General features: G+C 40.1%; 1 protein-coding gene across 2 annotated transcripts; it reads right to left on the reverse strand.

Moving 5' to 3' along the window:
- Positions 1-1200: 1200 nt before the first annotated feature.
- Positions 1201-22958, reverse strand: vav1 (vav guanine nucleotide exchange factor 1). Of its 2 annotated transcripts, none has more exons than XM_085163601.1 (29): positions 22415-22958; positions 22064-22159; positions 21853-21969; positions 18322-18438; positions 16272-16330; positions 14591-14656; positions 14034-14142; positions 13354-13446; positions 12867-12935; positions 12644-12747; positions 12448-12547; positions 12237-12332; positions 12068-12136; positions 11892-11978; positions 11712-11797; positions 11489-11624; positions 11279-11388; positions 10638-10739; positions 10413-10507; positions 10303-10325; positions 10112-10148; positions 7901-8037; positions 7048-7134; positions 6776-6807; positions 3486-3596; positions 2379-2466; positions 2066-2195; positions 1511-1662; positions 1201-1425 (listed from the first exon to the last, which is right to left on the reverse strand). In XM_085163601.1, the coding sequence occupies exons 2-29, from the start codon at positions 22148-22150 to the stop codon at positions 1372-1374; spliced, it is 2553 nt and encodes an 850-aa protein (XP_085019727.1). In that variant the 5' UTR covers positions 22151-22159; positions 22415-22958; the 3' UTR covers positions 1201-1371. The 2 variants fall into 2 exon arrangements, with proteins under 2 accessions (XP_085019727.1, XP_085019728.1); XM_085163602.1 differs by having other exon boundaries at positions 7069-7134; positions 13354-13449; positions 22415-22937.
- Between the last annotated feature and the right edge of the window lie 3738 nt (positions 22959-26696).

Genomic DNA, 26696 nt, shown 5'->3' on the forward strand with positions numbered 1-26696 from the left:
CTGGTTTTGTGCCCACATCTGTTTTGTAATGCTAAATCTAAAACAGAATTGCAGGCCATGGCACTTCTCTGTAGTAGCAGCATATATTTAGCTGCAACAAAGGTCAAAGTATCAATGCCACGGGCTTCCTGACATGTAGAACTGCAAAAATAGTTTACACAATAGACCTTTTATGAATTCACGCTGATGCAGTGAATACAAGCAGGTGGTTTTTGTACTATAGCTGTCTTATCTGATCAGTACACTACAGAAAGGTTTCTAAAATAAAAGTACATGTTAGATGCACAAAGGTCTTATGATTTCCTCTGAAATGTGGTCCAGTACCAGAGTAATGAGGTAAAGAATGGTTTAACATATCGAGGTTAAACATATAGTGTACAGGGAGTTTTAGCGCTGGCTCTACTACTACTAATAATTTATAATAACACAGCAGTTAGTTACATGCATGCACTGTAAAGAAAGAGTAAGGGCACTTCTTCACACATACTGCTCTTTACCTTTTCCCTACAATGGCAGAAACAAATCATCATGTACTAGTTTCTCTTGTAGTGGTTTTAGTGTCAGTCCTCCACACTGGCTAAACCTTTTAACCACTAAACACCTACTTCGCAACCCCCAACCTCCCACTATGTTTGTGTTCGGTGGTCTACTGATGTTCTTGGTCTCCTGGTTTCTTACAGGTTGCAGACTGCAGTCCAAATAAAGAAAACTGTATTGTTCACGGGCTCTTTTTAAAACCTTTTTATTTGTTGTTGTTGCTCCCTGAGCCTGGTTCTGCTGGAGGTTTCTTCCTGTTAAAAATGAGTTTTGCCTTCTCACTGTCGCCAAGTATCTGTTCATAGGTGTTTTTCTCTCTATTATTTTTGGGTCTTTGCCTTGCATTATACAGCGCCTCGAGGCAAATGTTGGAACTTTATAAATAAAATTGAGCTGAACTGAATTGTCAGTTAGCTTTAGGTTTAGCTTTAACTTTAAGACTGCACCACATGAAGTCACATTTGCTGCTTTGGTAATCGGAAATCCGCTGCATACACGATGTACATTAAACACCCTTTTTTCAGTTTTTAATTTAATTTCACATGAGATCACACAAACACTTAAACATGAGCTTAAAAACAACACAGAGGTGGTGTTGTAAACTGTAAATTTCGAGTAGATATAATGATATGGTTAAAATCCATACATGAACCAGACATCATCAAGCTGGCAGAGATTTTATTCACATCACTAGACACTCATCACATAATCACAAGTAGCTACTGGCATTCTCGTTCATACACACAGCCACACTCCTGCATGTTGGTTAATGCAGTCCCTCACACAGACCCCTACACATAGAGAACGAGTCTACATATCACATCCATAGGAACATCAGCAGTAGTCAGAGTAATCCTCCTCCACATAGTTGGCTGGAAAGAACCCCACCTGGAAACACAGGAGCAGTGCAGGTCAGACAAGAAAACAGCAAATAAATAAAAAAATATTTTTTACATTTTTTCCGTGCTCTCACCCGGCCGTACACCTCTCCTTTCCACCAGCCACTGTGACCCTTCTTGGAAAGGATCTTGATGGTGTCTCCTTCCCGCAGCGACAGCTCGGAGCGGTCCCTGGCCGAGAAGTCGTACCTGGCCCTTGCGACGCCAAAGCTCCTCATGCTGCCCCCTGTGAGACAGAGCCCACATTGCAGCATGGAACAGCTTAAAGGAATAGTTTTGGGGAAACAGTCTTACCCCATTCCTCGCAGAGGAGTTTTCATGAGCGTTATCATCACCACTCATGTTAAACAGAGTTAAACCAGATATGAACTTACAATAAAGACTGGAGATGGCAAAAAAAAAAAAGAACACATGCGGCTACCATAAAGTCATTTCTAGACTCTTGCTTTTGTTCAAAATAAAGAAACGTGATAAAAATGAATATAAGAGCTCCATGATCTGTAGTGATCTGCACTTCCACAACTAGGAGGTGGGTTGCTCTGTCATTTTGCACAGACATTTGCAAGTCACAGAGGACGACTTTGGTGATCACAGTGAGGACTGTAGGAGGTGATGGAGATCTTCTGTACCTGGTGTGAAATTGGGCATGTTGTCAGACAGGTTGCTTTGCTCCGGTTGTTTGAAAGGTATACAAAGTGTGGTGTCCAGGTCCTTAAAGTACTCCTTCAATGAGGTCTGCTGGTAATGTTGAATCATCTCCTAATATGGGAGGGGGGCGGGAGGAGAAAAGAAGTGTGAGAAACATAAGAGAGATGTTAGTTGTGGTTAGAGAGGAGGAGCTGAGGTCAGCAGCAATCCAGCACTAAAGATAATGTTCAGCGGTAGGTTTGGTTTCTCTTGCTCTGAGGCAGTGCTTCAGCTTTATGACTGTGTATGACTTACTACTAGCTCCTTGAAGGCCTTCTTCTCGTTGATGCGGTAGAGGCCTTCACTAGAGGTGATCTTAATGTGTCTGATGTCCATGTTGAACCTGAGGGAGGAGAGAGGTGAATATTAAAAGCCACAGTCTGGGAACTCAGTCCACGTGGAGGCTGAATGGCAAACTCAGCGATGGCTCTCCAACGACAGAATCGAGAAGTTTTCACTTCTGCAAAGATGAATGGATTTTGTTGGCTCATGAATTAAAAACAGATCATGTATTAAATGCTTTGTCAGTCTGGATTGTTTCCCTTGGTTTTGAGAGGAAGTGATACTTTACATGTGTTTGGTGAAACAGCTCCAAATTTCCAAACCGTTTTTTGGATGGGGAACTTTTTAAAGAGGAGGTTTATTTTACAAGAGGATGACAATGCAGTATATTTCCTGATGAAGTTTTGTACCATTTTATTAAATTAAATGCGCCTTTGGTGCAAAAAAATGTTCATCCATCCATCTATTTTCTTCCGCTTATCCGGGGGCCAGGTCGGGGGGGGGGGGGGGCAGCAGCCCAAGCAGAGCAGCCCAGACCTCCCTCTCCCCAGCCACCTCCGGGGGAACACCAGGCCAGTCGAAATACATAATCTCTCCAGCGTGTGCAAAAAAAACAGTGCTCTTTCTTATTGTTTTAGGGCAGATATGCAGCTTATCCTGCATATGGGGTGGCTGTAGCTCAGGTGGTAGAGCGGGTCATCTACTGATCGGAAGGTTGGTGGTTCGATTCCTGGCTTCCCCTAGTCTGCATGCCAAATATCCTTGGGCAAGATACTAACCCCAAATTGCTCTCCGATGCATCCATCGGAGTATGAGTGTGTGTGAATGTTACTTAGAAAGCACCTAGAAAGATGTGCGGGTGTGAATGGGTGAATGCACAAGTTGTATAGAGCGCTTTGAGTGCTCAGAAGAGTAGAAAAGCGCTATATAAGAACCAGTCCATTTACCATCCTTCAACAATTAAGGTCTGAAATGCAATCGGACCAATAATAGAATATTTTAAAAAATTGCTTGTAATTTGGCCATCTTCAAATCAACAGATAGATAATCAAACAGTACTTTAACGGATATATGTCTTACTTAATGCTGATAGCATACTCTCCTCCATCTTTCTGCCGCACGAGGAAGGTACCATCAGAGCGGGACATTAATAGGTTTTTGGCGGCCGTGCGGTCCATGTTTCCCGCAAACCTTCAATCACACAGAGAGAACAAGAGCGTTAGTTTTTATTTTGAGTGAATACTGTAGCCTCTGAAACATGAATTCACACAGTTATTTTTTGACAACAGTCACAAGACCAATCAAGTTACACTGCGATCAAACACACACTTTGTCATTTAAATACATTTGGCTGTTCTGTCACTACAGCATTACTTGGCCTTCTTTGACAGTTATAGACGTGAGAGCAGACAATGATTCAAATATGAGTGTCATTACAAAGAAACAATCATTTCACAAACAGCACCAAAGTGTTAAAAATTTAGGATCCAGACAAATGTGAAAAATGGTCAGTATGGCAAGCTTTGGGCCAAATTTGAAGAAATCCCCTGAAGGCATTTGTGAGATATCTCATTAAAGTGGGTAGCCCTAAAACAAAACACCTCTGGCTTCGCTCTTCGCTGACAGCTGGTGGAAGAAGTTTTGCCTTTAGGGGTTTTTACCAGAAAGACTGCATAAAGAAAAATAGTAGGTTACACTTAGTCCAATGCTTTAGTTGAAAGCCCATCAGTTCACACCTTAACCACATCTTCAAAAGCTATCAAATTAAATGTATCGGTTGCATTTCCCTGCACAAGCGTACATAATTCTGAAAAATACTTTCAAATGAGCTTTAAGCTGATGTTTTTCTCTATAAACTCTGATCAATTATTTTGATAATGGAAAGCTTTGTTTATAAGAAAAATTATGTTGTCTGACTGTACATGATCCGCCGTATCCACTTTCCTGTCCACAGTGTCATACTTTTCATTACCACCAGGTGTCGCCAAACGGACACATTTTCTAACACACGCTGTCCTTCAGGAGGGCAATGGTGTGATTAAAAAGCTGTTTTTAATCACTACTTTGAGGGCTCAGAATGCCGTCGTCATCGTCATCAACATGAGCCTGGGGGCGAATCACATATCACCACAGTGTACGGTACATCCCATCAGTTTGAGCGTTACAGTGTGCTTAGGGTTGCCAACCGTCCCTTAAAAAACGGAATCGTCCCGTATTTAGAAACAAAAGTACACGTCCCGTATTGAGCTAATAAGGGACGCACTTTGTCCCGTAATACAGTGAGAATCAAAAGTAGTCTATAAGTTTTAATGTAATTAACGCTTTGTTTGAAAACATAATTCCCAGCCCCGCCCCTGCTTTGTGACCAATGAGCTGACAGCACACTTATGACAATTCGAGTATGACAATTCAGATTACCGCTCATCTCATTGGTTGAGGAAAGGTCGCTTGCGGAGAAAATACCGGAAGACAACAGATGACCACAACAAAAAGCATGGCCAACAGGGAAACAAACGCCGACACTGCGGTGCAAGTCTCAGACGACAGTACACCTGAAGCTGGGCAAACACTGCGATTTTCAAACTGCACGATTGGCTCGCATGGGTTATAAGTTCGTAGGTCACGATGCAGGTCTCACACTATACCGCCCGATGCTCTGATGCGACCTGAGTCACACTGTGCCTCCATAAAATGAAGGTTATAACAGAAAATCTGTCGCTCGCTCTCCCTCTTTGTCTTTCACTCACACAGACACACACCACCATCAACTTTGCTAAATTACTAATGACAAACATGATCAGGCAGCTGTGATTGAGCAGCAATGTAAATCCAACTATTTTCACGGTTGTTGTGGTCGTGATAATTTGGTGATGCCACATCGAAAAGGCTCGGATGAGCTTTCCAAAGTTCTACAAGTTGTGCCTCCATCGCTTGAGTCCAGATCACACGCTGCACAGCCGTGCTGCTCCGTCTTTTTCACCGACGTTTACGTGTTTGCGCGTGAGCAGTGTGAGCGGCTGCGGTGACACCCTCACGAGCGATTGATGATCGGGAGCTGGTCGTGAGGTGTTAATCGCTTCTCGTTACCCCACGTATACTACACGATGCACGATGAAGGCCAAAATCGGGCCGATCACCAAATTGGTCGCACGACTCAAAAATCGGCTCAAAATGGGCCAAAAATCGCACAGTGTGAGCCAGGCATTAGACCAGCAATGTTTGTTCCTCTCAGAGAAAGAAAAAAAGGCTGCAAAAGTGCAGGGAAGAATGGGAAAAGGAAAACACCTGGCTGGAAAAGTGCACGATAACATCTATAAAGCGCACTGCACTGTGTGCCGGCGCACTTTTTCCATAGGCGTGCTTCTAATGGTGAGCACATGAAGAACATGAGGGGCGTGAAAGCTCGGGGAACCCTTAACCAATTTTTGTCTACCAGGCCTCGGAGAACCAGATATGGTAAACACTGGTTTGTTTGTTTTTAAACCCTCTGGTTAAGGTTAAAATGGGCATGTGCAGTGAATATCAGCGCTATGTGGCCAGAAGTGTGATAATATAATTTATTTTGTGTAATAAACAACTGCAAGGATAGATGATTACAACAAATAGATGAGTAATACATAAAAGTAATACATAGATGAATAATGATGATGAGTTATGACGCGTAATCATGGGAACAAGTGGGTTTACAAACGGGAGCAAAAGCTGAAATAATGCCTCTGCTGAAGCCAATTGCACTAAATGCACTAAATGTGCACTGTTACAAGAATATTTTTCTTTCTATTGTTTTCTATTAATTTATATAATTTTAAGTTAAGCAGGACAGAGTTCTTTTAAAGAAAGATTTACTTTTATTATCAAAAGTTAAGCATGACAGGCTTCTGTTTAAGAAAGAGACCTGTTTTATTGTGTTAATGTTGTCATTTTGAGCTAAAAATAAATGGCTAAATGATTTTTGTTTCCCATGTGTTGATATCACAAAGAATACGCATCTACTTAAATCAAATTCAAGTCAAATGGTTAAAAAAAATAATTTCACACACAAAAAAAGAGCTAAAAAATTCACCACACTGGGAAGGGTGAAGACAACTGGGTCGCCCGGCCCTGGCCACGAGGTGTCCCTTATTTATTTCTCAGGGAGTTGGCAACCCTAAGTGTGCTCCAAACGCTGCTATTAAAACGCCTGTAATTTTCAGTATTGGGTTCTGCTTTTGTGTCTGTTAACTACTACTACTCTATGTGTCGGCTCTGTGGTGTTTCCCACTGAGTTTTGCAAACACTGCAGCACTGTAAAAAAAATCAGACCATGGTTAACCAAGGTAAGCAGAAGCTCGGCGAGCGAGCAATTCTGCCCCGTTCCTGTCGATACTCACCAGTTGAAGCCAGATAGGTCTGGGGGTGGCTTCTGGAAAATAGTGAGATCACAGAAAAGTCACATATAAAAAGGCTGATAACAATTTTTCATTTCCTAATTCTGCTTAATGTTTGTTTTCTTTACAGGAATATGCAAGCTGACAAAAACCACTTGGCTGTGCTAAATTTAGTCAGTTATTTGTTTGCTGTTCTGAGCTTATGCCTTTCTGGGAAATTAAATCTATTTGAAAATGTTGTTTTGTTTTCAAAATGGAAAAGGTAGGGTGCTTACTGGCTGCTGGATTGTACTCACAGTGAGGTAGGGCTGAACCTTTTGGTAAGGGAACCATCCCATTAGACCACTGGTTAGATTTCTTCCCTATGTCACATAATAAAAAATAACATGATCAGACTGAGTCAACCGATCAGTCACTGAAGGGTAAATCAAGCAATCGACCCCAATTGTAAAAATATTTACTCATATACAAAAGATAGCAATCTGAGGTAAGTCACACATCAAAAATCTGTAAGCAGAGGTTTAATGAGGAAGTACTGTGAAGCATGAAAGAGCTGGCTGACACCTGATTTGTGAATCCTTTTTTTTTTGGGTAACTATTAACAAAATGTTAAAAACGATTTCACTACGACATGTTTTAAAGTGGTGATGGATAAAATCACAGACACTGTGTTGAGCCCATTTATGCAGCGCTGACAGTGAGACGGTTCAAACGCATGAAGGTTTGTCACTCTTCTCAGCGCATGCTTTCTTTCTCATGAATGAAACTTTCAGTAAACTGTGCGACAGTGAGCCAGCGGGAACAAAAAGCACGGCCGCGAAACCTGAGCGGCTCTGTGGATTTCTGCCGTCAGATTACGCTTATTTTCCAAATCAAAACTGTCACACAGCATCGCGACTGCATGCAGATACAAGTGCAGGTTTGGCACGAGGGAGGAAGTGGAAGACTGAGACGCAGAGAGGAAAATGTCAAAAGAGACTGAAAAAAGACAAAAGCCTCTCACACCTACACGGTAACCACAGGAAACGAGCCTTGAAAAGTCTAAAAAATAATGCATGACCCCCCCCCTTCTTCAGTTTATTGAATGCAGAATGGAGTGCATGTATATGGCTATGTTTTTAGGCCTACCTCCCACCAGGGCAGCTCTGCGTCTCCGCGCGTCAGCTCAATGACGTCCCCTCTGGAGAGATGAAGCGCTTGGCCGAACCCCACAGGAGGCGGCGGCATGCCATAATACTCCTGATTTACCTCCATCTTAGGATGTCCTGACAGCAGAAAGAGGAAAAAGGAGAGGTTGTGATATTTGGAAGAGCTGCAACATAAGGCTAGTACTCCTGGAAAAACGAATCAAACTGGATCAAACTATTCTCTGCATATTTTTAAAAACTTTTAATTTCAGATAGACAAAGTTTACCAAAAACATCCCCTATCCCCGCCTACCATGATGCTCCGTTTAGATAAAGTAAAACTGGGCTACCATTAACCACACACCAGTGGGGTTCGCATTAACATGCATAAATTGGGTGAAAATAGTCCACAAACTAGTTAATGGTTGTCGTTCTGATATTTTCTACCTTAAAAGAGGGCTCAGAAAAGAAGACTGTGAGAACATCTCATTCGCTGCAAGTATTGAACTCACGGCTCAATCGGTAAGAATAAAAAAACGAAGGAAATGAGGGGAAAGCACTTTCATTCAGACGTAAGCGAACCATCCTCATTTATTTACCGGCCCTGTTATGCAACTTGAATAAATCGGGTTGGGGGTATAGTACACTGATATGTTTGACAGGTGAAGCTAAATCACTTGCTGTGATGTTTCTGGGCAGAACTGGAGGGAGATAAACCAAGATATTGACCTCAGAACTCTGATTGACAAAACAAAAAGAGTAAGAATGAAAATATTACCAAGACTGTTGCTTTTATTCCAGTCATTACAACCAGTGAGTCACAGTTCAGTCATGACTTTTGAAATATTACATAAAATGAAACCTAAAAATCCGTTGGTTGTTGAGACATCGCATTACAAACATAAATCTCTTTGAGGTTGCGTCAGAAAGAAAAAATCTTCAGAATCAAAAAGGTGGAGCTATCTGCCATGCTTATGCCTTCTTAATAAGGGAAATAATCTTCTTTTGGTCAAGAGGCAAAAAGATTATAGCGTATGCTGAAAATGGATAAGGTATTAAAACGTGCATCTAGCGATAAGATTATCAGCATCAAAGAAAATGAATCAGACAGGCTGCAAAGTTTAATTCCGTCGCATTTCCAGAAGACCAGCTGATCTCTATGCCAGCTCACAACAACACATGACTCAGCAGGCAAACCTCATAAAGTGGGGTTATTTAATCCTGCAGCTGCAGCAAGCCACTTTGCAACCCACCTCCACCCCACTCTTTTCATTCTGTGTCTGACGATCTTTACTCTGTTCTGTGCTGAGCTTTTGTTGCTGTTCTTCCTGCTTTATGCTTTCCACTCCATGTAAGAACAGAGACAGCCATACCCTCTAATGTAAATCAGTGCAGATGTAAACAATAAGACCCCCGTGCACACAAACACACTACAGTAAAAAATACCTTCTTTTGACGAGGAAAAAATCAGGTTGCTCGATCAACAGCTGCAAGCAGTTGGGGTGACCAGAGATTAAGTGTGCAACACTCTCAACCTTAACTGAATTAACCAGCCACCTGATGGCTCTCAAAAAAGTCACAGTCACAGATTGTTAACACGCTGCGATCTATTTTAGTCAGTCTGCCCCAATGACTGCAATTCGTTTGCCACCTGCAGTAGAGGACTCAACTGTTTTCTGTTTATATTCCTATATGTAAGCATGGTTGCCAAGCGCCTATGTCACTTTGCACTTAGTGCCTTATAGAAAATAGATCACCGTTAAACACATCACAATAAAATACAACCATACAGGCAGGAAAAGCAGACTGGGAATACTTGCTGATGATGTGATATATAACTATCTGAATTATTTATGGTGAACTCTACTAATAGAGGAGAAAATGATAATTGCCCTGCTGAAGTTCTAGCTGTCCGACATAATAGGGTATGGGTCTTTATCAGAGAAGATCACAGAGAGATTAAAGCTGATGGCAGAGAGGCTTTTAAAAATGGTCACTATATATAGATTTACAAACAAAGAAAGCACTTTTATGATAACACAACTCACAAGATATATGAATTGTATGTAGGTTATAACTAGGGAAGACACATCGCTACAACTTTATATTTGAGTGTTGAACAAAAGCATAACCTCAGAACCTGAAAGTCTTGTGCTGTATGCTTTCAACATAGAAGTAGGCTATATAAGCTGATATATTATGAATTGCTTACCAATGCTGGAATGACCAGAGGACCTTTGAGCTTTATTCTGCAAGAACAAAAGAAAGAAACGGTGAAGCAAAGTCCCAAAGAACATCCATCCATTAAAACTGGCACGTACAATAGTGGGAATAAAAAGCCCAAAGAGGCTTTATCCACCAGCTGAGCTGGAAGTTTACAGCATGAAATATATGTAGACATACCTTTTTTGCAGAAACAGAATGATCTGTAATTTTAAAAGCAGAATTGATTATTAGACTAATTCAAAGCGGTGTTTAAACACATACATATGCATGTGTGCACGTATACAGACCTGAGTTTCGTCCACAGGCGGGTACTCTGCCTAAACACTCTTTATGTGCTGCCATCTTACAGCGAGTGCAGCGATAGCCCTGAAAAAATATCCCCCTGCAGACACATTGAGAAATTTTACCTTTAGAGGAGATTTTTTTTCTTTTTTTTTTGTTAACTTGTTAATACAGTTCCACAGGAGCTAACTTGTTAACTAGTTGGAGGAATAATAGAATAACAGAAGTACCTTAACAACATTGAGCAAGCTTTGCAGGAGGTGGTTTCCTCAAAGCAGTACATCTGGAAGTCATGGTTATTTGCTGTGGAGTTCTCAGGACTCATATTTGACCTGTAAGCATAAAGCGAAACTGTTTTGACCTCAGCTGGGGGGAAGTAAGCATTCAAACAGCTGCTTTTCAGTGACAGATACTTTGGTACTTTCACTCTGGTAAAAGTACAAATCATAACATATCTGTTTAGAGAGACTGGCGATGAAAAAGCAGTCAAAGCCAGTGCAGTGGGACTGCAAATAATGTAACAAATAGCAGGTTGATGCGTTAAATCAACAACAGAAATCCATAAAACTAAACGTTTCCATGTCCAACCTTTTTCAGATCCGCTTCTTAATTTGTATGTTCGACAACACTAAAGTCCGTCATTACATAAATGAAATATTTGGGAGGAAAAAACCATTAGCAACCTAAAACCTGCAGTAACTTATCCCAGCTCTGGTTTACTGACATATTGAGGTTTTTTGAAAGAGCTCACTGTTTTTTTTTAGTCTATAAGTCTGAGTATAGTTTCTGGAACTTTAGCTGCTAAATATTCTTCATAGTTCTCTGATTGCTGTTTTTAGTGCTCAGCTGTACGTCCACATTTAATACTCACAGAGCCATCTCAAACTGTTCCAGCCATTTTTTCTTCAGTTCTCTGGTTTTGAAGAATAAATCATAGCCAGACCTTCCGTAGCAATCCAGCAAGAGGAACAAATAGGACCACTGTTCACATACAAAAACACACACACAGTCAGTCCTATTGAGATGCCTTATGGCGATCTTGTTTTGTGTGTAACAGGTGTCTCAGTGCAGATTTGGAGACCTTTTTATTGTCCTTCTCTCCTGTGGTTTCATCTCGTATCTGGTAGCTGTGTAGTTCAATGATCTCTTTCAGCTCAAAAGTTTCTCCACTCTTTTTCTTACAAATAAACACGGCTTTATCAAAGAGGAACGCGTACCTGACAAACAGCAGAGCGCACACAAACGCAACGTCAAACAACAGCTTGTAACATATCAGATGAGACGTGCGTCAGCCACACACGCACCTGTCCTGTTTCGATCTTTTCTCTGAGCTGCAGATCTTTAGCTCTCCATCGATTTTGGGACGACCGTAGAGAGCTAGAGACTGAGTCTGAAGAAGGTGGACGAGAAGGGGGATGAGCAGAAAGGAAATACAAACAACAACCAAAGAGAGATTCATTAAAAATGAAATAGTGTAACCGCACCATGTTTTCTATGGAAAGCTGAAATGTGGTGATTTGCTTGATGATCTCATTGTCTCGTTTCACCTCATTAACACTCTGCGCCAGATCCTGGAAACACACACGCATGCATGCACGAGGATTAAGTATCATACATTCAGGTTACATACAAGTAGAGATACACAAATACACACACTTACTCTCATGGCATCTAGAGCTGTTCGCAGGTTCTCCTTCTCTGTTGAGTCAGTGGTGTGTTTTACCAGCTCCTGCAGACACAAGCAAGCCACGGCAAATTAAAGCTGCTGGATAAAACCAACTGGAAATTGAAGATACAGTAAGTACCATGTATGAAGTATAAACACATGCCTGTAATAGCAGGTGGTATTTGAGGACTCTCTGCATGGGGACCATGAGTAAATCTCGTAGAGAAAAACGTCCACTGTTTGCTCTCTTTGAACACTCCTGAGAGAGAGACAGACAGAGAGAACTAGTATTAAACAACAAGAAATGATGATCAAATAAATTTGCATGAAGTTATTTAAATATGTCTAAAATGGAGCGTGTGTTTCCTCCTCACCTCCAGTTTCATCCTGATATCCTCCCTCGCATTTGAAATCTTGTCAAGGTGTTTTGTTGCCGCCTCCACCTGACTGCAGTAACGACCGTACAGTAACAGCCTGGCGAGAGATGGGATACATAAACATATTTTTCATACATTTGTTTGTAAGAGAAACAAGTGGATCTGTGTGTGTGTCTCCGCATGAGCGATATACCTCTCCTTGTAGTTCACAAACACCTGGAACAGATTCCTGGCTCCATTATTTAGGATAGAGTTCTGAACTTCTTCTAGCAATTCAGAATGGGTCTTATTCAAATCCTACACACCCACCCACACACACACACACACACACACACACACACACACACACTATGTAAACAAAGGTTTTCCATGAGGTGGGTATATCATGCAGGTGTAGAGGTAAACACCTTCTTTACCTGTACGTTGATGAAGATACTTTCAATGTCGTGTGGCTGGAGAAACCTTTGAAGAGGCTTCATAAAGTGCTGCACAAAAGAGCGAGTATGAGTGTTATTTTTAATTTTTCTTGTGCATGAGTTCTCTATACTTGTGTGCTTGTGATGTATGATGAAGAATTGAAAGAGGTGTGGAACAGGTGTATAAAAAGTGATGTCGTTACTTACGGAAAAATGTTGTTTTGCAAATTTGTGATTTTAATTTCACAGAAATTCAGATTTCTTTTTTTTAATGTGTGAGCTTTGAATTTCAGAAATGTTAAAACATTTTGGTGTTAAATTTAAAAGATCTCAGAAATTCACATTCTTTCTCCCCCGAACACAACCCGCTCCCCCAGCTCCTTTATGTTTTTTAAGATGGGCTCTGTCATCATCATTATGAGTCGTTTTTTTTATTGGTATATGAATGCACCGATCTTCTTTGATCAGACTGTGGGTGTGTGCACACCTGTAGTATAGATTGCAGTGTTTCTGAGTATTTCTCTTCCGTCTGTCTGATCTCCTGCAGGCAGCACTCTCTCTTGTCCACACCAGTTTTCTGCTGCTAAAGGGCACGAAAAAAAAAACGTCAAATGAGGGTTTTTTTGCTTTGGTGTTAAAGTGGCAGTAGTTATTTAAACATTAACAGAGAGGTTTAATCAACCCCTATCAAAGTCAAACAGAAAATGTTGGCACATAGGCTCTGAGGCACTGTGGTTCCTTGACCCACAAAGACTTTCAAAAATCAAAGGAGGTCTTAAGAACATTAATAAGATTGGAAAGACGAAGAAAAATTATTATTCCTGCTACACAAAATTGTATTTAATATTTCAAACTGTCCTTCTTGCTCTTTTCTTACTGAATAATTCTGACTAAAAGGTTTCAAAAAATTTAAAATAACATGCTTCGGGTGAAGCTGTATATATTAGACATCTGCAAGTAAAACTCTAATCTGATTAAGAGTCTTTGATATGCGGACTACTCTGCCTCCCGAGTCATAGCTTCACATGAGGTGATAAGAAACACAGTGAAACCCAGATTTTAGTGCAGAAGTACTTTGTTGGAAGACCTGCAAAGTTTGCAGGTTGCAAGTGAAGGCTAACACCCTCCTTTCTGTTGCAGGTTACAGGTCACATGGGAACCACTCACAGTTTCAGGCGGTTCATCTGTCCTCATCAAGTCTTCATAGATCTCATCTCCTTCGTTCTCCTCATCCTCCACAAAGTCGTACAAGTCATCATCTTCATCCACTGTATCACTAATACACAAAACACATGCAAAGTACTTACTGTTATCACCTTTGGCTTTTTTTCTTAAATATATCTGTGCTGTATACGGAGCGTCACTAACCTGTACACCACCTGTATAGCTGGTGGAATATAACATTTCTCCACTTGCAATAAACCATCACATCTCCCAGTTTGATTCAATTAAGATTCAAAATGTCCAGACAAGACTCTTAAATTTATTTCTTAAAAGTAAAATAATGCAGAATTTTTGCTGGTAGTTTTCTGTTTGAGTATTTTGAACTTTTCTACAGGTCAAAATGTGGCATTATGAAAGCATTTCCTTGTGAAGATGTTAAAGTTTTACATGAAAATCCTCAAATTATACAGCCACACAACAAAAAGAGAGAGAGAAAAATTGTCAGCTATTTAAAACAATCTCTCTCCCTCCATTTAGACATTATAGAGAAAAAGGCTTACTCTATCTGGTCAGACAGGCCGCTGTAGATCTCCTCATCAAGAGTGCATCCCTCTAAAGGAAAAGGCCTGTTTGAAGGGAAGGTGAGTGTGTTAAAGCAGCAAAAAAGAGAGTGAAAATTACAACTGAATAAAGGTTAATATAATGTGAGTAATTAAGCATGAATCTAGGTTCCAGGCTGAAGGACAAAACACTATTACTGTGGTGCTGACTTCCTGATGAGCCGGCGTATTTAACGGTAATGGAAAGGATTAAAAATTTTAAGTGCCCAGAAATCTAACAAAAACCTGTTATGCTCAAAATATAAAGATTAAATGCCACTTAAATTAATGAGTTACAAAACTTGAAACTTTCGGGAACATTCTGTCAAGTTAAGAAACAACAGTCTTATCTCGCACTGAGGAAGTGCTGTTATCTGCTACACCAACTTTCAGCCTAAGAAAAAAACAGCCACAAGCCTCTGGTCCATATAACCAATTTCACTTGTATATATATTATATTCCTCGCTTTTAGGGTGGCATGGCCACAGACCAACAAAAAAGTAATCCCAAGTAAGCACTTTCACATCCACGTGGTAGGATAAGGGTATAATTTCATGTTGTGCAATAAACCATTTGAGACTAGTTATTTAAAACTCCATAATTTCCACATTTCTACAGAAAACGTTTATGATTATGACATTTATTATAAAAAAAAGGTTGACCATCTTAAACAAGTTACTTCTCCCTTCTCTGCCAACGCATCTGTTTTCTTTCTGCCAGCAACGAAATCATCTGTGTGATTTCTATAAGCCCCAAATATTTCAAGGAAGCAAACAGACAAATAATAAATGCTTCACACTAACAGATAACACACACATCAGATAATTAATAATAATATTAATAATAATGGATTGGATTTATATAGCGCTTTTCAAGGCACCCAAAGCGCTTTACAATGCCATTATTCATTCACTCTCACATTCACACACTGGTGGAGGCAAGCTACGGTTGTAGCCACAGCTGCCCTGGGGCAGACTGACAGAAGCGAGGCTGCCATATCGCGCCATCGGCCCCTCTGGCCAACACCAGTAGGCGGTAGGTGAAGTGTCTTGCCCAAGGACACAACGACCAGGACAGAGAGCCCGGGGATCGAACCGGCGACCTTCCGGTTACAGATACGCTTCCCAACCCCCTGAGCCACGGTAATAAAATAATACAAATTTAAAAATGCAGATACAGCTTTTTACAATTGCATTTAAAGGGGACCTATAAAGCCATTTGTTGCTACGTTTGGCTCTGGATGACCTCAGTGAGATCGCATTAAAGGTAGGTCGATCCAAATATCGGCACCAACAATAGTATTAGTATCAAATCGATAGTAGCATGATGGAGCATAGAAACAATGTATCGATTCTAAGTCCTGTAAGGAATCGACTGAGATGCCTTTATAAGTTTTGGGTATTGCTACTGGTATTGGCAGTACTGGCCCTGTATTTACTTGGCATGAGATCAACACCAACATTTCCAGTATTGCACAACACTGGATCAGATATCCTGAATATGATTAGGATATGAGGGCTTATCGTAAGAAAGTCGCCTTGAAAGGAGAGCTGGATTGAAGGTGATAGTTTAAGAATACAAGCATGGACTTAGCAGTTAGCACAAGTGGTCCCTTTAAACTTACAGGCAGGAATGTACTTACTGAAATCCTCTTTGGACAGCAATGGACGAATGAGACAGGGTGGACAACGTATCTATGACCTTACACAGACAGAAACACACAAAGAAGTATAGTACGCAATTAACAATCTTGTACAGAGTGTGGGAACACACACTGGCAGAGAAACTGTAAAACTGTTTAACACTTTAAATGTGAACACTAAATAATTACCTAGTTTCACTCTCGCTCTGTTTGACAGTTCAATTAAAAAGAGCATAATCACGGTGGGGGTTGAAATTTCATGTGAAATGTGATCAGAAACATACAAAAACGGTGGTTAAAATGAAAGTGAACGCTCTTTGTTTAAAGGAAAGCATGTATTAGTGAGTTTAAATGTTGGTTTATAACTTACTAACCAAGTAAGTAAGGGGCAGTTTGTTTTTGTCACACATTTTGAGCTTCTTTGACACGCTTTTTCACTGTTCAGCATTGTTTTCTTTCTGCGTGATGCCACTTGACTTGTTTCAGCTGAAACTTGTCTTCCAACACTTCTGGTTAGGTTAAAAAAAGGACTAAGGAATACATTTCTCAGTCAGCATTTTTCGGTCTAATTTCTGCTTTCATTTAAGACAGAAAAAAAGAGTAAAGATGCAACAAGAAGTGAAAGTTTGTGGTTCTGAGAAGTCCTGTGGAAAGAAAATCAGTGAACTAATTCAAACTGCTATCTTATTAGCAGAGAATTCAATAGAAAACACTAATTCGCTTTCTGATGAAGTGGTGGTTAAAAAAGATGCAAACAGCTCTGTGTGAGAACAGATGTTTCCCATAATAAAAGGTTTTATGCTTAGCTAAGCCCATCGTCTGCTGTCTGCTTGCTTTCTGTTTAAATGCATCAACCCCTTCTTTCATCCTTATATCCACCATAGGTTATCAGAAGTTCCACTTAAGAGAAATGTCTATGTTAAATCTTGAGATGATGGCTAGAAACCACTGAACTAAGCTATATTTGTGATGTAAGCTCTGCTATAACAGCAACGTAGAGCTCACACACTGACGGGTAAGCGTTAGCAGTTTAATAAAGCAATAGATTATAATAAGATATCTCTCAGAGTAGTTTTTGTGCCGATGGACTTTATTTACTTGTGTACAGGATCTACCACACCCATGTTTTCTACATTAAATTGTTATGGGCGACTGAGTGGAAGCTGCAAAGTGGAACGAGAAGCTTAGTGACAATAACACACTGTAAAGTTGATGAAATGACCCCTCCCCCTCCAAAAATAAAATGTCCTGATGACTCATTTTGAGGACATGGCTTCATCTTAGCTTGCACAGACAAAAAAAAAGTGCTCATTTCAAATCCACTCTTGGTTGCTTTAAATCGCTGCACTGCATAGAAAGTGAAAGAGAACTGTGGAGTACTGCATTCATGCCTTTGCTCTGACACTTCACATTAGAAAATCACCAAGCTACTTCCTGTTAGGGCTTTGTGGGTGTCTGCAAGCTGCAGTAAGGCATTAGGACTTCATGCTTCACTTTACACGTCTGCCGTAATGACTGAGCTACGAGTGCATAATGAGTTCCCCTTTCAGGTACAATTTTGGGTTCTTCAGATGTTTAAATTTTTATTCATTGTGTAACCATCAGGAAGAGATTTCATCCGTGCAAGATACAGCAAATAAACGAGTGCCACAAATGATGGCCTGGACCTGATCTCAAACTCAGTCAAACAGAGTCAGCCTGAGACAGCATGACGGGACACTGAGGCAAACTAAATCTACAGGAGAACTGTAGTGCGGTTCTCCAAAGTGCAAGAGTGCCTGGAGAATTTGTTTCAAAAGCAAACGTAAAATGTGGTCACAACATGAATGTAGTTTTTCCTGTTTACTACATTTAGTGTAAAGTTCTTTCTTTGGAGCTTTTAGCCTTCATCGTGATAGCGCAGTGGAGAGAAGAAAGGAAGGGTGAGGAGAGAGAAGACACGTGCTGGATGGTTCAGGGCAGATTCAAACCCAACTTTGTTTAAAGTTAATCAGTAATTAAAAATAACTCAGGGAATATGTCCGAAAGATAGATTTTTGCGTGGTGATACCTTTCCAAAGTCCCGAACATCAAACAGATCAAAGGCTTCAAATAGTTCGTTCTTCTTCAGATGAAACTTGTCTTGACAAACTCCCAGGAATGTCCGGATATTCTTTAAACACAGGAACTAAAAAAAAAAAACAGAAACACAATCATCACTTAACAAATATGGGCAAAGGGATTGGGCCATACCTCTTGTATCTAGGCTTTAATATGTAGTAGTGCAATATTTAAACTCATATTTAGTTGTTTTTGTTTTAGATGCATTCTGCTTGTGCAGTGTGGATCAGAGTGAAGCTGCATTTCGATCCTGTGGATGTCCCGCACATATTGCACAACTGACAATAAAGTTGACTTTGACTTGATCTTTCATTTCGGGTGTTTTCATAGTTACAGGTGCATAAATCAAGCACCTAGCCATGCAATCTGCCTTAACAAACATTTATGAAAGCATGGGTTGTTCTAAAGAGCTCGCTGAATGTGTTGGTAATAATTTGTGAGATTTCTTCCCTCCTACATGCTGCAACTCGGCTACAAAGATGCAGTGCACATAAGGTTACAGAGCGAGGTCACAGAGTGCTGAGAGACACACGGATACATGGTGCACTAAAATTTCCAACACTCTGCTGACTCAATAACTGCAGAGCTCCAAACCACCTCTGGCATTAACATCAGCACAAAAACTGTACGCTGGGAGCTTCATGTAATGGGTTTAAATGGCCGAGCAGCTCCTGTGGTCCAGTAAATTTGTCCATACAGTGTATTCTAGCCTTACTCTGGATCCTGAGTAATCTGTCAAGTTAAATAAATGTGTATAATTCAACAGACTTATTTCTCACTGATTTAAATATGTAGGTAAACACAGGTGTTGGTAATCACATTAATTAAGGCTCTGTACTTAATCTGAGAAGAACTCTTGATTAATATTATTAGTCAGTTCTGAAAAGCTCCATACTTTGTGTCTGAATGGCAGCCATGAAACAGGTCTACTGGGTTTTTCCTGGTCTTCAGCGGTGTTGACTGTATTTCTTATCTTACTTATCAGAAATCTATATTTTCCTGTTTTATGTTTGAACAAACTCCCCCCAAAAACACTGTTATAGTGATTTTTCACTGGGAGGCCATCAAAACCTCCAATCTTTGTTAAACACAGATGGTTTAAGTTACCAAATGTCTCGTGTTTTTTTAGAAGTGACAATCAAATGAAACGAGCAACTGATGATGCCACAATGGGCTCTGGGAACATGTGATCAGCCTTTATGACTGTGCTCAAATACTTAGTATATATTTAGTGTAATATTTAGTAGTTCAAAATATTAACAAAAATGTTAATGAGCGGATCCATGAAAACAGGAACTATATTAACAAGTTTAAAAAAAAAAGATTTCTCTCAATAGTTAAAAATAATTTAGAAGCAAATCAAAAGCAGCCGAAAAGAAAACACGTCATTTTTAGCTACAATTGTAACAAATCAATAAAAACTTGACAAGTTTGGAAAATTGAAAGATTACAAATTAATAATAAATATCTTCAAAGCCAACAAGCCTGTTTGAGAAGGAACAAGCTGCTGTCTTTCTTTCAACACTTAGATTCCACATACACTTTGTTACAACCCTGACCAGACTGTAAATGCTAATCAGCAGCACGGACCACGTAACCATCAAGCACAATGAGCTAAAATGTGTGCCACTAAAAAGAAGCAGTTCGAAGGACATCTAAAATATGACTGCAGAAGAAACCACACGGAGCAGAGTATGCAGTGCAACTGACATGGTGGTCAGACATATGCCGCTTTACATAACTTCCTGCTCGCTCTGTGTGTGTGTGTGTGTGTGTGTGTGTGTGTGTCTCTGTGTCTCTTCAGCAGTGGGAAATGCGGAACTCTAATTTGAGAAAAGGGGAAACGTTTAGTTCTGACTGATACTGCTGCACACATCATGTCACCCTGCCAGGAGATCACATTAACATGCAATCAAGTATTTGTTTTTACACTACTAAAATAATCCTTATTGCAAGAGCACAGACAACATTGTCTAATTGTGTAATTGTGCCAACAGGTGTGTGTGTGTGTGTGTGTGTGTATGCACATTTGTATACGCCTGGGAGTCTACGTCACAGTGTACACGTCCGGCCTTCTGTTAATCAGCGGATGTTTCTTAACCACTTTTGACCTCATAGGATTTCCCAGAGTTTCCCATGCATATGTGAAAGGCCATTAACTCCTGCACTGTTTGCAGATCTCCAGTAAGGAGGGCCTTCTTAAGATTTCAGCTTAAAAAGGCCCAACATGCTCTACTTTAGGTTATAATGTTCTACCATCCTGTCTTTCAAATGTTTTTAACTCATATTTGCCACCCTTCTAATTATCTCATGCCATTCAACCCTTTTGTTTTTTGTTTTGTTTTTTTAGCTAATGTGTTTTTTAGCTTGCATGCACTGTCAAAAAAGTTTTTTGGACAAAGTTGAAAAGATGAGGAAATGTAGGCAGGAATCAACAGGACTTTTGACAGTTATATTAAAAAAATGCATAGCCTAAGTATGTATTAAAAATGAATATATTAGCAATATATAAGAAATAAAGCCCTTATGTCTGTATTGTAAATGTCCTGGAGCTAACACCTGGCTAGCATAGTGTAGCAGAAAACGTGAGAAGATAGGAAGGTAGTCTGCCTGCTTCAATCCAGAAAAAAAAGGTTCACCTAACCACATGCCATACCTCAAAAACATTGCTTGTAGTTTGTGAAATCTCTGCAAAAAGTGAAGTCAGCTGTTTCTGCTCCCATTTCACACAACCAGCCTGTTTCTTATCTTTATGCTAAGCTAAGCTAAGCTAACCATAGAATGGTATCAGTTTTCTCATTTGACTGTCTACAACAAAGGTATACACAAAATATTAGGCATATTCAAAGTGAAGAGAAACGATAAGAGGTGAAAGTATTTTTATCATATCCCTTGTGGAGTATACTCTTCTGTAGAAATATGATCAAATTAAAGCGCTTTCCAGCTGCCAGTGCGATTATGGTGCTTCGAAGGCGTTCATATCAGTCCAAAAGTTTCTAATTGTCAAATAAGAAAATACTTGACATATCACGAAGAGTCTTTAATCTTGCTTCGAGCACAAATCCTGAATTTTCCTGAATGAGCTGTGACTATTCTGGATTACAATGCAGCAATCTGTCTTTTCAAGTTGGTATCACCAAATCCTATAAAAGTGCAGAATAAATTTTTTAATTGGAAAATGTTGACAAAACCCCTGTGTATAAAGAGATAATTAAATAACAAAAATTTTAGAGTTTTTTTTAAAGCATTTATTTATTATTTCTCTTTGTCTTCTAGTTGTCTCCTTTTGTTCTCCTTCATTATCATTATCCTGATCACTACATGCTCCCGGATGTACCGATAATGACTGAAGCATTTTCCTATCATGCAGCATCAGGGCCTCAGTAAGCCATGGTGGTAACAATAGCAATGTGCTATGGAAATGCATCAGGAAAAAGTCTGGGTGTGTGCGTATGTGTGTGTCTCTGTCATTGTGTCTTACCTGCGACATCTGTGGGCGTAGGTTGATCTCTCTCAGGTTGACAGCCTGAGGCAGCAGGTTGTTGAGCAACTGGCAGAGCAGCACGCCATCTCTCAGAGCCTGAGCCAGGTCGCACACCTGTCATAGCGCACACACAGAATTAATTTGAGGAACTGAAACGAGTTTGTGTATTCACACACAGGTGAATATGAATGTGTCGCTGCTTATTTACCTGTGCACCCTCCAGAGTGACCCTGTGGTTCTCTGGAAGAACTCGGCAGTCGATCAACCACATCGCGCACTGCCGCCACAGCTCCATCTTGGTTTTCTGAATGAAAAATAGAAAAAAGGGCAAACACACAGACAGAACTTAGACATGCGGCGTTCAATCAAATGGAGAGCAAAATGAATGTTCAATCAGAAAGGCGCACAGCAGACACTCAGCAATCCCTATCACGCCATCATTCAGTGAAACACCTTTGTTGAAACTCAATGCAACAAAAAAAAAAAGTTGCCGCTGTCTCAGTAAACCTGATCGTACGAGTCCAAATCAACGCAGGACCATTTAACCATCGGTCCTTACCTTCACTGGTTCCTCCCGGCACTTCTATGTGTTCTTTCTGATGTTAACCTCCCGTTCTTCCTTTCATTATCTCATTTTCAGACTTCGGCGCTCTTGTTCTGTCGTTCTTCCGTGGTGGGTGTTCTGCAGAGCTGCACTGTGTTGAAGGCTTTTAACTTTTTTCCCGCAACTTCCTTTTTCCTCTGACGCACCCTCTCTCTCTCTCTCTCACACACGCACACACACACATACACACACAAAAAGCTGCTGCTGCTGTTGTGACAACTGGCACAAGCTGATAAAAAAAGAGTGAGACTTGATGAAAATGTATGTGAGACATGAGACAGAAAAGCAGCAAGTAAGCCGCTGGACTGTCAACAAACAAACATTACTTGTCTAGTCATTTACGCACAGATATTTCGCCTCAATAAGGATTTTTCATCCACTTTTGTGGCAGTAAAACGCTGCAGGAACCAAACACACGTCAACAAATCTGTGAAATTCAAAATTACACTTCAGAGTTCATATTTAATCTGTCCTAAAGCTCAACAGCAGAGAGACACACTGTCTATCAAAGGAAAATCCTCGAGCTGCCTAATGAATAATGAAACATCTCCTCAAACACTCTGACAGCACCCAGGGGTGATTTTACCCTTTTGTTGCACTTAAAAAAAAAAAAATTCACAGCTGAGACGCCTTTTTCGTTTCTTTTTGTGCGACTAAAAACAGTGGAAGTACCGTCTAGTGATATCAGTAATTTAAGCCTTCACTCATTAACAACAAAGCAGGAGAGCAGTATTTAGTCAAGTGCAATTTTGGGATATTGTTATCCATATAAGTACTTCCACTGCTACTGCATTTTTACTCCATCCAATATATGAGAAGGAAATGGAATGGCTTTTGCACATTTTACTTGCAAAACATACAACTGTTGATTTCAAATTTCAATGCCATTGATGTTTTTTTGACGGTTTGTCCAGTTCATGGTGACAGGAAGCTGGTAAACCATGAAGAGCTTGCCAGTCTACAGGACGATTGACACAGAGAGTCAGACAACTGCTCACACTCGGCTTCACACTTACAGTGAATTTAGAATCACCACTTAACGTGCAAGCCCTTAAACTGTGGGAGGAAGTCAAAGTAGACAGACAGAGAGCATGCAGTCACAAGGATAATATGCGAAATCCACACATTGAATTTTCATGCAGTGTTGTGCACATGACTACAAATTTGTCACATAGTAAATAATAGATAGAGCCACATAAAAATGTAAACATTGTTGATTTTGGCAATTTTGCGGGGCATTGTAGTTACTGTTACTTATCATAATAAAGATAAAATTAGATTACAATCCTTTCCTCAGAACTATAAAGTTGTAATATTAACACGTCTATTAAAGTTCTGAACGCTTTCCACTGTGAGTTATCTGTATTTTTAAATATCAGATTTATCTTTCTAAATTTATGCTGGTGGTATGGCTTCTTGGAGACTGCTGAGTTTTTTTCAAATATGCATTTATTTTTAAAATGGCCGATAACTTTTCACTCAAATCTCTGTTGTGAGGTGGCAGGAAATGTGTCAAAATGATCTGAGTGTCTAGGTAAGAGTTGGAAGGGGAAAAAAGAAAGAAGTATGGAAGAGCTGTTTTGCAAGAAAAGTCGGTTTAATTTATGGTGAACAGCAACCACTGTGGCCACAAGATGAAATTGCAGGATTACAGTAATAGTATTACTGATGGTTGAGCAACATTAGGCGTTACACACATTTGACCCAAGCGTTCACAGAGGGAGGGTTTTATGGGTATTTCTTCTTATGGTAGCATAGTCTTGGTTTAAAATACATGGACCGGACAGTGAGCTGATTCATGTAGACCAGGAAACAAAAGAGAAGACGTGACTGATGAAGGGTATGACGCACCTCCCTCATGTTTTAGTCAAGGCTATTACATATCTTAAATTTCAAACGGGTGCTAATGATGTGATTATGATGGAACCCTAAAGCCCTGGGTTGAGATCTTGATAAAAAAGGCAGCAGATCTTCTGGAGGTTTGTAAGGCTGTTTCACAGCTCATCCAAGAGGCTTCTTCAGCTCTAAAAAGCAATATGGAGAGTCCCAGGTATTTAACCCCTAGTGGGCGTTGTCCCCTTTGGAGGTGAACCAGGTCGTTGACCCACTATTGATCATGTTAGTCATAACATGAGCTAAGGTGTGGGAAAAAAAGACTTGGGCCATTACCATCACTAGTGGTTAAGGGCGAACCTACTGTGAGACCTTCCCCCCAAGCCATCATGAGACTTATTGAGGTCACCTGACACAAGGTGTGAGTGGGGGTGAAGCATCTGGGAAGACTGCATCATCGGGGGCTGATAGCTGGTTTCGTAAATTACCACCTGTATTCAACGCTGGTTGTTCACAGTGGACATAGATCAGGGGTGTCAAACATAAGGCCCGATCCAGCCCACTGGATAGCTCTGGAAAATGTGAAGGACAGCATAAATTTTTGGATTTTTAACTGTACTTTTTTAATGTTTTACTGTTTTTCTTACCATTCATACTGCACCAAAGTAATCAACTAACAGATAAACAGTTAAATTCAGAAATTTAAATGACAGAAAAGGTCTCGTTGTACAATCATTTTTGCTTGTTTTTTGTCAATTAACAGAGACTTTCCCTTTTATAACTAAATGAAATGAGTCTGGGCATTGAGCTACCAGAGCTTTTTCTCTAGTTTTACACATTTATTTTATACAGCTGACAGATTTATTTCATTCACTGCAGCAGCTTTTCTTTGTTGTGTAGAAAGACTGATGTGCGTTCTTGAAATTGCTCTTCTTTATTTTTAATCTCACTGATTTAATGTATATTTAAAATTCTTTACACTGACAGAAAATAGACTGCCACTGGTCTGGCTAACTTAAGTGGGCTGTATGAGGCCTCGAAGTGTCCTCAAAAGTATCCTTTGTCCTTTAGGTGCGTTTGTATATATGTATATATAGGCTACTCTATGTTGAACCTTGTGTTTATAGAGCAGGTGTTTCATCTACATAGAGGTCTGAGCACTCCTCACTGCCCTGCACAGCAAACACTATGTTGTTTAGCTTGTGTTTTACCCTCGGGATGAACCAGTTTGTATCTGGTTGTGATGTCATTTTCTCAAAAAAAAAAAAAAAAAAAGCCTTTCACCTCTCATTCAGGGCTTCTTCAGTCCTCAACACAAAATGTGGATTTCTCATCATCCACTGGAACTCAAAGTAGCTGTGATCAGGACCTCTACACCACTGGGAGAAGAACATTATCTTTAATGGAGGATAAAAAGGACAGGAGTACACACATGTTGGCCTAAATCAAATCAGCAAAGATGCACAGGAAAAAATATCAGAAACCAAAATGAATAACAAAATGGAACAACTGTCGTCCTTTATGTAGCAAGTTTGTCAGAGAAACTACAGTTGCCTTTTTTTAAGCTCTCAAGACTACTATGACCTGGATGACTGAAACTATGGTAAATGATAACCTTTACTCCACTGAAGATTAGGAAGTTTACCACCTAAACAGAATTCAAGGCTGTCAAGTCACAAGACTACAACTTTTTCCTGATCCCTGGGGTGTAACCATATCAGTAATACAATATTGTTAAAACTGAGTTTTTCCTTCCTACTGTCGCCACGTGCTTGCTCAAAGGGGCTCATCTGATTGTGGGGTTTTCTCTGTATTATTGTAGGGTGTTTACCTTAAAATCTCAAAAAGCACTTAGAGATGAATAATTGAACTAAATTCTCACAGGATATTAAAAGTAAAAAATAACTCACAATCCACATTCAATCAAAACGGACAACAAACTCATATCTTGCTGGAGAGAATGGTCCAAATGTGGAGTGAAGCCTTGAAACCAGACTATGCAAATAAATGATGGCACCCAAAATGTAAGCAGCAGCGTCTGACTATTCACACTCTGTCCACAGACCTGCTGCTGCTTCTCATAATGTTAAATTCATTATGCTTTTATCATGTTTCCTAGCATCCTCTGTGCTCCACTCCCCCCAAAATTAAGATTCATGTTAATTATATAGCACTAGGTTGTAAAACAAGACGCAAGATAATGTTGGAATAAATAATTCATCCAGAAGAAAAAAGCTTTTATTCATGGTGAAACGCACAGGATGATTTCAGCCTGAGGAAATGAACTACTGTGAAGTCTGGTGGCACAGTGGCAGATTGTGGCTCTTGGTATTCTTTGGGCTCACCTCACTAAAAGTCATCCATACTTAAAATACCGATGCGTTCAATGTAACCCTTTCAGTCT

The sequence above is a fragment of the Neolamprologus multifasciatus genome, chromosome 6 (genome assembly GCF_963576455.1).
Source record: "Neolamprologus multifasciatus chromosome 6, fNeoMul1.2, whole genome shotgun sequence".
Classification (NCBI taxonomy): Eukaryota; Metazoa; Chordata; class Actinopteri; order Cichliformes; family Cichlidae; genus Neolamprologus; species Neolamprologus multifasciatus.